The sequence below is a fragment of the Rhyacophila brunnea genome, unplaced genomic scaffold, assembly GCF_057557595.1.
Source record: "Rhyacophila brunnea isolate RB1 unplaced genomic scaffold, BYU_Rbru_1.0 scaffold_17, whole genome shotgun sequence".
Classification (NCBI taxonomy): Eukaryota; Metazoa; Arthropoda; class Insecta; order Trichoptera; family Rhyacophilidae; genus Rhyacophila; species Rhyacophila brunnea.
This window is the reverse complement of record NW_028232827.1, coordinates 4,272,249-4,286,674: the sequence shown is the minus strand read 5'-3', so window position 1 is coordinate 4,286,674 and position 14,426 is coordinate 4,272,249. Positions and strand designations below refer to the sequence as shown.

The window sequence follows — 14,426 nt, the reverse complement described above, 5'->3', positions numbered from 1 at the left end:
TATTAAGATGATAGTGTTGGTTATTGATTATTTTTCGTTCACATTGTTACCGTTTATTTCAATATGCAACAATCGTCATTTTCTACAAACAGTTTAACCATATTGCATTGATCGAAATACGAGCAATAATTAAAACTACCATCTACGTTTACAGTTTCACGTCACGGCTTGACTATTAGTGGGCCTTGCTCCATGGCGTAAAAATATTGGGAGAACATAACAGCGAACTACACCAGTGTTGCTAACTGTCGGTGACAAAAACGTACCAGATGGGCAGTGACGTCCCGTGGGGGTAGGCAGATTGAGCGTCGCTTGGGGGCGGCAGTTACTCGAAGGGTGGCAAATCGAGGAAAATCATCTGTTATATATAGAAATAGCTACCTAAACTTAGTAATATCGAAAATATCTTTCCATTAAAAAAAATAAGCTCACTGGTTTTGTCGGATTCGCGATATCTAGTTTACTCCCGTCGCCCTTCGACGTCCTTGGTGACCAGAAACGACAAGTGCAGATTTGCGAATAATTAGTCTGATATTTTGTCAGTAATGTATCCATACAACACATTTCTTAGATATTGCACTCGTGAAAGGATGATAAAAATAATGTATGAACAAATGAGGCGGCATTTTGGCGCTGCCCAGGGGTGGCATTTTATCTCTGCAGATGGGGTACGAAAACAAGCTATTCGGCCGAAAAAAACTCTAGATTTTGAGAAAATAAAATTTCAATAAGTACCTACCTGTTTTTGATGATCGAAAAAAAGCGCAAAAAATTAAAAAAATGGGCATGTGTACAGTGTACGTGTAAAAATCACACCACATTTATCCAGAATCTCAATTCAAAATTGCCAAAAAATAATTAGTCAATCTAACAACATACGATAAGTAATAATTAGGTAATACCAGAGAGTGGAATCCCCGATATGCCACATGCCTTATTAATTTGGATATTATAAATAATTATAATATCTGATACCAGTATATTACTATGACGGCAAGAATGCTTGGTAATTGTTTTATTTCTCAAGTACCGACCTACCTTCAGTGCCTAAATATCTGAATCTTCTTGATCGTGCACTCATGGCTGAGGATCGTGACCACATTTAAATTTCGCCATCCTTTGAGCGACCAAGACTTTTCATCCTTCTCGATCTTCCGCTTCTCTCAGGGCAGAATGGATGGTGCCCCCAGTCAGCTCTTTCACTTGGTCGCTCCATCGCGCAGACGCTCTTCCTCTGCTTCGCCTTCCCTGGAGGCTACCCAAAACTACCAGTCTCTCCAGGTTGTCCGGTCCGCGCCTGACAATATGTCCAAAAAACTGCAGAATTCTTCTCAGACATATCGTCGAGAGCCGTTCCTTTATCTTCAGTCTCTGGATGATTGACTGGTTTGTCCTGTGCTCCGTCCAAGAAATGCGAAGCATTCGGCGCCAACTCCACATCTCAAAGGCATCAATTGCCTTCCGTTCTCTTGCCTTCAGGGTCCACGACTCGACTCCGTATATAAATATCGAGAACACCAATGTTTGCACAAGCATCATTTTTGTGGCAATCGAAATTCCCCGATCCTTCCATATAGTGGTATGGCGTGTCATCGAATTTTTTGCAATCTGTGTGCGCCTTCTTATTTCCGCTTCGCATCCGCCCTTTCCACTGATGCTTGATCCCAGATATACAAACTCGTCGACTGTTTCGAGGTTTTGGAGTGTACTTGCTGTTGGTAGAAGGTTGGCCCGATCAACAACCATTGACTTGTTAATGTCTGAATAAATAAACTAAAAATCTAGCTTGTTTTCAGCCCATTTAAAGCCGTTGAAGGCATCAAAAAATGCTATAAGCTAGATGCATTTTTTGCAAGCTAGATGCCTATCGAAAAATGCTAGACCTGGCAAGAAGAACGTTAAGTTGGCAACGCTGAACCACGCGTAGTCCAATTCTAGGTAGAGACCTCGATTGATAAGGAGGCGTCTTATTTTGTGCAAGGCACTCCTCGATAATTAAATTCATGTTTTTATTTCTTTTGACTAAGACAATTATTATTAATTTATCGATTCAATGGGCAAAGATATTTCTTCGCTTATAAATGTTTTACTTTGTGATTTCTTGGTATAGCTATAGTTTTTTTTTGTTTATATTATAAGACTTCTTTCTATTTAATTTGTTGGCTGTTACAATGGGTTTGATATTCTCTCAGATAACCGTCTCTTCTCGACGCCGTGATGAATTGTAGAGAGGTTAATTTTTATTTGTGGACCACGGTGCTCTATTTTGATGAAACAATTGAATTGACCAATGATGCGGAAATCACGTTAATTGGAATCTGAGTAGTAATAAATAAATTAATAATAACAGGCTCCGTGGATGGGAGTCGTTTGTTAATAAGGTAGAACGCAGTGGCGTGCGCCGGCCAATTATTATATTAGTACGTACTTCTAGCAAAAAAGCATGTCTGCGAATAAATGCTACTTTGGCCTGTTAAAGTCCCGCATACTATCTCGCCGAACTAAAAGCACTCTTTACAGACACTTGTAAAGCCAGTGCTCACCTACGCATCGGAAACCTGGACATTAACATTAACTCTGCGAAATGAACGAGCCCTGAACATCTTTGAAAGAAAAATTCTCCGCCGTACCTATATATGGACCGATCAGGGACGGCACCAATTGGAGGAGAAGATATAATGCTGAGCTCTACGGGCAGTGCAGTTAAATCAATTAAGATTGGGAGACTGCGATGGCTAGGTCATGTGCACCGTATGAATGACAATGAACCGGCAAAGAGAGTGATGTCCAGCAATCCAATAGGGCGTAGAAGAAGAGGCAGGCCAAAGATTCGCTGGTTGGATGGAGCTGCCAGTGACTGCCGTATTCTGGGGGTACCGAATTGGAAAGCGGCCACACTAGATAGGGACAGGTGGAGGGAGCTGTTGGAGGAGGTCAGGACCCACACCGTGTTGTCGCGCCTCTGATGATGATGACTTCTAGCAAAAACTTAACCTATTTCGCAACAAAACAAAAAGTACCTACTTAAACATTACGACGCCTGACGGGACTTGAATCCGTATCCACTCAATTAACGCCAATGTGCTTTACAACTTAAACCACGGGCGTTATATTTAATAACGATGACATTAACTAGTAGTTTTTACATCTTGAAGTGAGTGCTTATCAAATTGCATTTATTTTTGGCTATCGGCTTTTATGTTTTATTTATTTTATATTAATTTTTTTATCAAGGTATTGATTACCGTATTTTTTTCAAATTTTTTTTTCTAAGTAAGATGTGTCAAAATTATGTGGGTTTAATTAATATAAAGAATGTTATGCCTTGTACCTACTCATTAGCGAGCCGTAACTGTGACCGTTGCACACAAAAACCAGTCGCCAGGGAACACAGAATTAATGGGGACTGAAACATCTAACGGATGTGAACTAATAGACAACCGATCTCGAGTGTGGAAGAATATGGGGTACACTTAAACACGTGTCAAGAATACGTCATTATAAACTTGTCCTTCGTTCTGACAACTGCTCTCGGTTTATGGACTGACGCTAATTCAATATTGGTGTATTTGAAGGTTACAGCACACACTATTGCACGTCTATAATAATATGTGTTTTATTTTCATAGGACACTCACACATTCAAAACCCTACTTCAAATGTAGTGTATTGGGGGTATAGCGTATCTGAATTATATTTATTAATCTGTTCTGTGTTAGTCGTTAGCGAAATTTCTAAAGCAATTCAGCATGTTTATTATTGAATTTCATGGTAGTTAGGTTGGACGCAGGTGATTAAATTGGTAAAGAATCTGATGGGTACAGGTTCGTGTCCCGGCGGGGGTCATATATTAAAAAAATCTAATATGTGTGTTTTTGAGGACGTGTTCCCAAATTATGTTTAAAATAAACCTGTACTTATATTTTAATTCATGATTCTCACTGTAAAATACGCAAGCCGCTGAACAGTTCCATTAAACACTTACTACAAAATATTGCCTACGATGTTATCCAATTATTATCAATTATCGTTTTAAGTTTTCAATTAATATGCTTCTATAATTGTGCGTAATTATTGTCGTATAGGTAACTACTTAATACAAAATGACCTATAATATCGTAATATGATTTTTATATTATAAATTATAACTTATAACATCCGTACAATGTTGCATTGTTTTGCATTAGAAACTACAGACAGCCAACAGCTTACATCTTAATATTAGGTTTTAGAGTGGGTCAATTTTCGAGCTCCGTATTTGTTGAAGTACGGCCTTAAGGTCAGGTTGGTTTCTTTCAGGACGGAAATATATCCACGGAATCCGTAACATGCCACTCTACCACAACACCTACGTCTTAGCCGCCTCGCACATCAAAACTCGTCTCGTCTGCAACGTGTCGAATACGTCGATGTGACGTCATCGTTATTCACTAAACACACGTTGTCAAATGGAGCTCCTCACATTGGTGAACGCATACTCACACCTACGAATTGGTCATTCCTATCATGGCTCGCTGGTCGCCGCATCCAATATGTCCACGTTTCGAGAGGTTACGCGCAACCGTCGCTAGGTGCTTATATGCGCGATCTTCACATGCAACATTGAAACCTACACATGCACCCTAGAAGGCTTGATGTTTGGCTGTGCGGCAGACGGGCGAGTTTAGATGTGAGAGTTGGCTTAGGGACATTCTACACGAGCAGGTAAAACGCTGTGGGTCACCGGCCACCGACTGCTTTAAATTTTGGAAACTAGACATGGCCGCCAAAACACTGTAGTCTGTGAATTATCACGCATAACGCAACGGTATGACACAATCGGTGCAGGGGATGATCACCTCCCGAGGCGTTCCGATCGCCACCCGCTTTCCATTGATCAACAATATTGGTACTGGTTTTCCATATTCTATTGAAGCCTGCCATTATGCTTTAGAGTTTAGACATTAATAAAGTATAGTTTATTTTGAATGAGATTTGTACATATTCCTCGTTTCTTTTCTTACAGTTTATTTTCTTTATTTATAGGGCGCGGCTGGGTGGTGGAGGCATGGCCGGCATGAGCTCGACTCTCGTTGAAACAGTCTCCATCAACTACGAAGACTTCAACGAGAGCTTTCTCACCTGCGGAACCTGCCTATGTAAGTATCGAGCCCTATTATATTCCATGGTGTCTAGGGATTGCAATACCGAATGAAAATGTCAATACCGGTTTTACGGTATTTCTTATTGAATACCGGTATTTCTTAAACATTTAAAAAACAGAAGTATGTGCTTCAATCAATAAATATAGGTAGCTATTAAAACCTTTTTAAAATATTATTTTATAGAAAAAACCTACATACTTAGCAACATTTATTATGTTGACATTTAAATATATAATATGTATTGATCATAATTGTAGAACTAGTTTTTTTTTCCAAATAATTTGAATATATTGATAATTTTAACTAAAGCCTTCAAAAGTTCATCAAGTGCAAATAAGTCCGGCTGCAGGAAAAGCTTCTTAAATTCAACGCTTGTACAGTCATCAATAGTTATTATAGAATAATTGAACATTTTTATCACGGATGTTTTCTATTTCGAAATAATATTATGATAATTCATCCGACAATTACTTATATAAATATATTTGATGAAATTTGTTTTATTATTTTTTCACCTCTGTTGGATTCACTCAATATATTTGCAATTTAGCAGCACATAACTTATAATTCATTTTCAAAAACGTAAAAAAGTGTGCTTTCTCAATACCAAATATTCCGGTATTTTGGATTTTTAAAACCGGTATTTCGGTATTGATTAATACTGGAATACCGATTTTGAAATACCGGTATTGCAATCCCTAATGGTGTCTAATATTAACCACACGCACATAATTGATCCATCGCACAGACAGTCCGTCGTTTGATTCTTCCAATGAACACGTCATGTCCTGTCGATAGTATAAGGCCATCCGCTCACGTGAATACTCAAAAAATACGATACTGAAACTTCAGTATCTAGCTAATGTCAATGACGGCTCGCCTACGGCAAGACTGGAATCTCTCAGTTTCAAAACGTCCACGACCGAAACCGAAGAGACGTGACATGCTTGTCTCCTAGTCTCAGTTTCCAGTCACATGTAAAACAGTGGTACCAATATCAGTAAATTCGATGAAAAATCTTTTTTTCTTACCAAAATTGGTGGCACTGAACCGATGTAAACAAGCAATAACATTTTTTTCTTTTATTTTGTTAACTGTCAATTCATGGTGGAACTGCATTGTATTGTTGTTTTTATTTAATAAAACGTATTTTTTTTTGTAGTACTTATTCCACTTTTAATCAATAGATTAGGACCGGTTTCGTCCGCCTCAGTTGAAAATGTCCCTCTGAGGCGGACGAAACCGGTCCTAATCTATTGATTAAAAGTGGAATAAGTACTACAAAAAAATGCGTTTTATTAAATAAAAACAACAAGCAATAACAGGTCAAGACACGACGTCAAAAGTTAAAGATGGGCGAACCGATCTTTAATTTTAAATATGTGGCAGCTGTTGAGAAATACTCCTGCCTGTATAATTACAGGCTGCCAAAATATTCCCGTAAAGATATTACGGAAAAGCTAAGAATGAAGTAGGAACGACAATGGGTTTGACAGTTTGAGGTTATGATATTATTAGGTTTCAGTAGCTCCAGTTTATCAGTTCCATCACCAACCAGTTCATCAGATTTTAGTTTCTGGGTGAGCGGATGGCCCAATAGTCGTTGCAACCTGTCGCACCCATAAGCACTTACCGTGTGTGCATGCCTTTTTATCGAAGCTGGATTTCAAGCTCATTGACACGAGCGTTAAATCTGAACTTAAATCTCACGCCATTCGTTCCTGTTAACTCGATAATAATAAACTAATTTGCCATCGTAAATGGAATCGAAATTGCTTCGGTGGATTTTTTTTAAATTTTGCATTAAAAGTTTTTTTCGCGTAAATGCATCGCTCGCATTTTTTTTTTTGCTGCATTCCTGCGCTCGGGGAGGCGAACTAATTTCGAGCTTTTGCTACAAATTACGAATAACGCTATGTTATTAGTGTTATTACAATTGTATTTTTTTGTTCGCGTACAACAGTTATTCCCAAATTTACAAAGTGGTGCCCCCCTTTTGATAAATAAAACCGCGTCGATCAGTCTGTACTAACGCAAGGAGACATCCAGGTTAGAATATAGAAACTGGGGAATGTATGCAGCATTAAACTGCTTACTTGACCCAAAAGCAATCGTCATCAACATCAATATTATAATAAACGTATCAGGAATCTACCGAATCGAGTCTCAATTAAATCATTTCTAAACGTTTCAATTTACAGCTGTTTCTAGGTAGCCATTTTGAAACAAAATACGTACGACTACGTCAAAATACCATAGATAATAATTTTATTACATTGAAACATTGCTTTCATATTTGAATTTAGAACAAGGGAATCTGTCATTTTCTCTTTCCGTCGACTACTCTCGCTTTATCGATTTAAAATGTTAAAAGTAAACAATACAAAGTTAATAATGATGCCTTGACCGAAATACTGCGTGCGATCTTCGTCTTCTATTTGAGGGTAGTTTTGGTGGAATCAGTAATTGCTAAAAGACACTATCTCCACAGCACTAAACACCCACAAATTCACACAGCAATAATAAGCACTGCTACGACGATGTGAGAAGTTAGTTTTACATGGCCTGCAATGCAAGCGTTGTTACAATATTCCTTATCATACGTTCAAGAACTTGTTAACATATTTTATTAAAAACTGGTGTTGTAAAATCATATAATATTTACAGAATCTAATAGTGACTTTTAACCTATTTGTGCTGAGAGTGCTTATGTATCAGTGGCGAAGGGTGGAGGTAGGTTGTTAAGATTCGATATAAATAGTTCACATTAAACTTTGTCAGTCATTTGTTTTTATTGAAATAAGACTATAATTTACAGGTGGTGTTGGCTAGTTTTTAAAAATCAATTAAACCCTGCCTAAACCAAACCATAATACATATTGGTACACTTTGAGCGATACGACAAAATTGTGCACACAACTTTTCATTCATACTTATTCGTTTTCGTTGGATTAAGAATACATATTACACATATTGTTGGTTCATTTTTTTAATTCATTAAGCCCTGCCTAACCAAACTATAATAGATAACAAATATTATTCTATCTATAAAATATCCAAAGATAGGTATGATTTAGTTGCATAATTTTAGATATTTATAGATAGACGAGTATTTTTTGACTATTATCTGTAATGGCTTGGTTTTCGCTAGGTTTCCTTCAAAAACTAACCATCACCGTCTATAAATTGTAGTCTTATTTCAATGAAAACAAATACACATGTCTGATAAAGTTTAGTGTGCACTATTTATGGCGTATCTTAACAGCCTACCTCCACCCTTCGCCACTGTCATGTATACAATATTTGAAACGAAATAAATAGATAAGTTGACAAGTCTATGAGGTATACTAGAGGTCAGTGGCGAAGACTCCATACTAGGCGATTATTTAAAGCCTACCTTATTAAGAAAAATATTTTTTATTTTCATATTGACGTATTTATATAATCACAAATAATAAGTATATTCAATATTCCCAAACACATTTATCGTATAATTGTCATAATTTTACGATCTTTTCCCATATTTCAATAAGCACCATCTATGGCATCTCTCGAAAGCTTAAAATAATAAAGCACACCGCGTTTCGCTTCACATATTGTATAGGATTATTTTGGAGTGAATCGTCGGGTTTTTCAATATGAAGTTTTTTTCTCATAATTTCAAAATGTCTGGCGTCCCGCATACAAATCTACAAGTTGTTTCGTTAGCGCTTACATCGCTAGAGCACATTTATTCAAAATAATTAAAAAAAATTATTTCTATGGGATTCAATCACATAAATATGTATTGATTGTTGTTAAAAATATAAAATAATTATCTCGTGATTTTTATTTATCTATTCGTTCACTCATTAGACAATTTATATATCTGATATTGTACCTACCTAAGTCTGTGTTTTAAATATAGAAGTATTTTAAAATGTCTAGTTTTACGGGTTAAATTATAAATTGTTATGGAACATAATACATACACAACAAAGGATATTTTCAAAGATGATAGGTAATATATTTTGAGCGTATGTTACATTTATATATTATGTTTAGGAAAATACATATTAAGTAATTCAAACGAATTGCTTATTTTTATAAACTAATTATAACAAACCAATTGAGCTTTTGAAATTTCATCGATTTAGCGTTCCTATTCATCAGTAGTAATATTGGGTTATCTTATTATTTCCCGTAAATATATCTGACAAGCATGGTTACTCTCACAGCCTACCTCTTTCAAAAAGTCACCCTTCGCCACTGCTAGAGGTCGCCAAGTTGGTGAAATGGCAATGTGCCGGAATATCGCTTGGGAAGTGGATAAACCCTGGACAGATTCGTGTAGACAAACTCATGAACTTGATAGCGAAAAATCAACGCTGGCTGATGTTGGTGATACATAATAATATATTATGATAAACGTTCGTTAATTTATCCACCTCAGCAGAACACGTTGACAGATTAAAACCTTATCCCCCTTAAATTTAGTCTCCTGGAAGTTCAATGCACTTTGCCCACTTCTACTGTGATGACGTTTCTTTTCTGGTATTCTGCAAACTAGGCCGCCTTGATTCCTTCGGTGCATGAAAAGCAATATCCTCAAAGATTTTTGTCGACACCCGCGGCGGGAAGTAGGGTATTGGGTGGGTGGTTTAGTTTGCTGAAAACCACGTCCTCAGATAGCAGCTTGCGTTTTTTGGCTACATGTGTACCAACAGCCTTGGCGTGATCTATCCTCCTTGATGGACTCACACAAAGCGGTCATTGTGTAACGTAACTTTCTCCCGTAATGGCGTCGCGTGCGACATGAAATTCAAAATCAAAAATCCTTCCTCGTCCCAGAAGACATTAGCTATGACCTCACCGTCCTCACCCATTGCGGGTTGTGTACTTATGTGCAGAATATAATATTATATTATTATGTATATCAAATAATATATAAACTGTATATTTTATATATTAATTGTTTCGGTCGCGGCGTGCCCACAGTTTAGCAAGCGCTCTATTATATTGTCCAAAAAATTGTGGCAACGCTTTGGTGCTGTTTTTTTTTTAACTGAACAGGCTATTGACATCTCTGGAATAAATTTCTGACAAAATTACAAGCATTTGAAAACTGGAAAAATATTATTAGTTGTATTGCAATGATATACGTAGTACAATTTATCCACTGCTAAATGGACGCAGTGACATCCCTAGACAATTTTTTTGTAAGTATCATCCTTTCATGATTAAAATATCTAAGAAATGTGTTGTATGGATACATTACTAACAAAATATTTACTTACCACTAAATCTAATTTAAATGCCATCTCTGCTTCAATAGACAATATTGCGAGTCCACGGTATCAGATATGTGCATTTAAAAATACACCTGACGACTTCCAAAACTCGCGAGTGACTGGCCAAAATATTTGGATACGTTTAAAATTAAGGATCTATGTACCTAGGTAACTATAATTCGAAAATCTGCACATGCCATTGCTGGTCATCAACGACGTGACCTCCAAGGAAAATGGAAGTAAACTAGACATCGCAAACCCGACAAAAAACAGTCCTGTTAAATACATTTTGTTTCCAACCAGAGTACAGATTTTTTTAAGGGCGGACATGCTCAGCGTTGGTCAAAATGGAGCTTTTATTGTATTTTCAAAGCATTATCCTGGACATTCCTTAAACGTTGTAAAGTTAAAGGCTTCAAAATTATATAAATAGATTATCTACAACGTTTAAGGAATGTCCAGGATCATGCTTTTAAAATGCAATAAATGCTCCATTTTGACCTACGCTGAGCATGTCCCGCCTTAATGGAAAGATATAATCCGTTATTACTAAGTTTATGTAGCTATTTCTATATTATAAACCTAATGATCCTCCTCGATTTGCCGCCCTTCGAGTAACTGCCGCCCCCAAGCGACGCTCAATCTGCCTACCCGTATTATTATTAGAGTTAGGCAGTAGGTAATATGTAGGTAGTTAATTCTTGAATTTGACAAATTTAAGAAATTCTGGGGAATTTTTAAAATTCCGGTTGCGGTCGCCTAGTACCAATTTACTAATAATAAATAGTGATTTCTCCTGAAATGAGAATTGTCGAAATTTCATAAAAATTATATCTCGAAATTCGAGATTGTCCTTTTTGATTATTTGTCGAGAATCCTCAAAATGAGATTTCTCGATCCCAACCTCTACGTTCACATAGGTCATATAATATACTATAGATGATGTAAGAGATGAAGAAAGGTTAGTGCCTGGAATCGATCCCTCCGTCCACTCTACTCCACAAAACACGACCTCAGTGAAATACAGTCCACTTTCATTATAAATCTCTATATCCTCAACGTTAAATAGATACAGACCGATAAGACTATCTCACAGGATGACTGGATTCATTATTTACTTAGTAATATTTTAGCTGTCTTACATAAGTATTTGTGTAAGTGTAACATACTGGTTTTGTATAATATAGTAAGACGATACAGGGCTCTAATCTCGTTGCGTTTTCTTTCTTCTTTATTCCACCGGTAACTATTGTATGTCTATGCCATATAATATCATATTACGCTCCTTTACATCAGTTATTGTCAACCTACTAGTAACTAGTATATACCTACATCATGGGGGCTCGGCGTGGCGAGTCGACCAGATAAGTGAGATAAACACACATCACAAATTTGCTCGAATAGTAAAAAAAGTCGGCGCTATTTTCCTTTAATTATGTTATTTTTTTAAATTATGTAGGTGTATCGTGCAATTTTTAATTGTGTATCGATACTTGATAACTCCATAATTCAAATGGATGTATTAAAATATACAAAAAACACTAAATACCTACCTATATGTACACATAAATTTTACCGCGTAAACCATTTAAAAAACGCTACTATAGAGCGTCACACAGCCTTTATCCCTCACGATAGGTAGGGATGGCCGCCAAAGATCCTAGCCTGGGGGCCCGCTTCAGGATGTGGGGGGCATGACATACATGCATATGGCGGCAGTTTGTTAGTGGCAGAGGAAACAGAATGTGTTTTACATTTTTTATTTCGTGTTTCTCTCACTGTTGGAAAACGTGACCACATTCGAATTTCTTCACTATATTATATCCATCGATCCTTGCATTCCGCTGCCCGCATATCTGAATGTATTGAGAGCTCGTGGTGTATCTTACTTAGTCAGACCATCGATGATTCTGCTGACAAATTGACGTTTTCTCTTCTGGCTATGTGGCCAAAGAACTACAGAATTTTCCGGATACTAAGGTCTTTTATTTTTATTTCTTGTACCACGGAAATATTCGTCCTTTTCGCCGTCTCCGTGTCATCAAATCAGGTGTCCTGAACACCACTAATTGCATACGTTTCAGATTATGGCAAGTATCAATGCCTCTCTCTCTCTCTCGTAACTTGAATTTTAAAAGATTTTTTCGAATTATTTCGATACCTTTTCTTTCGATATTATATAAGTAGGCAAGTAGAGTTATAATATAATATAGTACCTACCAGTGGCGAAGGGTGCCTGTTGAGAGTACCTAGATAGGCTGTGGTAGATAACCGAAAACAAGTCATATGACAGCTATATTTACTGTAGGCAATTTTGTTCATCTTCGATATTTTTACGGCATTGTACAATGTCTTCCCGACGTCATATTCAGCTGTGAATCGCTTCTGCCCGTGAGAACATCGAATCTTTTACCCTAATAGGCCATCCATGGTATGCGGTTTCGAACCGTGTGCTATTATACTAAGCATATCTTTTCTGGTCATGGAAATATATTTCCACAAAGTATATTATAAGCATCTGATCGTATCCGTTTATACCATACACTTACAAATTTAGTGAAAATATATTTTCATGAACAAAAATCATAAGTTTAGTATGGCACACGGATCTAAACCGCATACGGTTTCAGTCCATGGATGGCCTCATGGTGTGGCCTGATCCAATGTTTCTAATAGTTTTAACTACTTTTAATCTGGTCGTATTTCAAATGGTAATGTTTAAATAATTTCGCCATTGCCACTGCTGTACTTCGTCTCCTTAATTATCGTGTAGTAACTAATTAAAAACAGGTTTGCTATAACTGGTGAGTGCGTAATGTCCAGTGGATGTAATTTCATATAAGGGGCACGATTTCTTGAACTCTTTAGGCCTGACGTTAACACATTTGAGACAGAGCACGACACTTATCATGTTTGTCAGCGTTTTACAAACTTTATGTAGGAAACGACCCCTTTTTACAAAACAATGTTGTATTATATGTATATATGCACATGCGATGGACAAGTCAGTTATAACTAGAGAATCCAATCCCGAACCAAAATTCTGATACCGGGATTTCGGGATTACAATTTGACAATTCAGGGACTGGTTCCGGGATTGGCATTTTTTCCATTGGTAATATAAAAATTTTATATTTACAAATAACATTGAAAAAATCGGTCAAAAATAAATCTAGTATAATAATTTATACTATTTAAGACATTTATTGTTAATATTGTATACGTTCAATCTTAGAAATACATAAGTTTAATGGAGTAAATAATATTGTAATATAAATAATAATGTGAATTTAATATGAGATTGCTGTTTCTGATAGTAAAGACTTAATGAATGGGTTAGCGAGATTTAAAATATAAAGTAAATCATGGTGTACTTATGGCCTTTCCGCTTCATAAATCTAATTAGTCAGCCAAATATGAAACTGCCGTAAAACGTATGAGATCATGGTGGAATTACTTTGTTAATAGTGCGAAGCATTGTTTTTTTCCAATCTTTCTCATTTTTATTAATTTATGTGAAAAAATAAAATGAATCGGCAACTTATGCATGTGTATAAATCAAACTTCATTCAAACTCAGTTTATATTTTCTAATGTAGTTATTTGTTATTAAAAGTATTTTTCTGTTATATTTTATTTTCCATAAAAATTGATAAAAAAATCAATCCCCAAAGTTTCGGGATTATGTTTATCAATTCCGGGATTCATAGGTATCGAAAATAGCTCGGGATCCCGGGATAGTTATAACGTATCCGCTTATGAAGTCATTCATGTTCGAATGTCGAAATTCACGTTTTTTTAAAGTGTGTGCATGAACATAGAGCAGTGAATAAAGCAGGTGAGATGTAGCAGAAGCAGATGACATCGGATTTTAGACCTCATTAAAAATGTACATTCGCAGTTTTCTGCCTGTGGAAAGTAACCCATCATATTAAACCTACCTACATTAGAAGTTCCTTGAGTGTTTAATAAATTAAACGCTTGTAACTTTTTGCACCCGCGAAGGCCGGGCGA

General features: G+C 36.5%; 1 protein-coding gene across 4 annotated transcripts in view; it reads left to right on the top strand.

The window, feature by feature from the left end:
- The window catches only part of LOC147073579 (tripartite motif-containing protein 2-like), a 197,970-nt gene that overhangs the window by 166,445 nt on the left and 17,099 nt on the right, over positions 1-14,426 (top strand). For all 4 annotated transcript variants that reach the window (XM_085944832.1, XM_085944831.1, XM_085944830.1 and 1 more), the window contains one exon: positions 5,025-5,137. In XM_085944832.1, the coding sequence (XP_085800958.1) occupies positions 5,025-5,137 (113 nt within the window). The remainder of the gene's footprint in view (positions 1-5,024; positions 5,138-14,426) is intronic.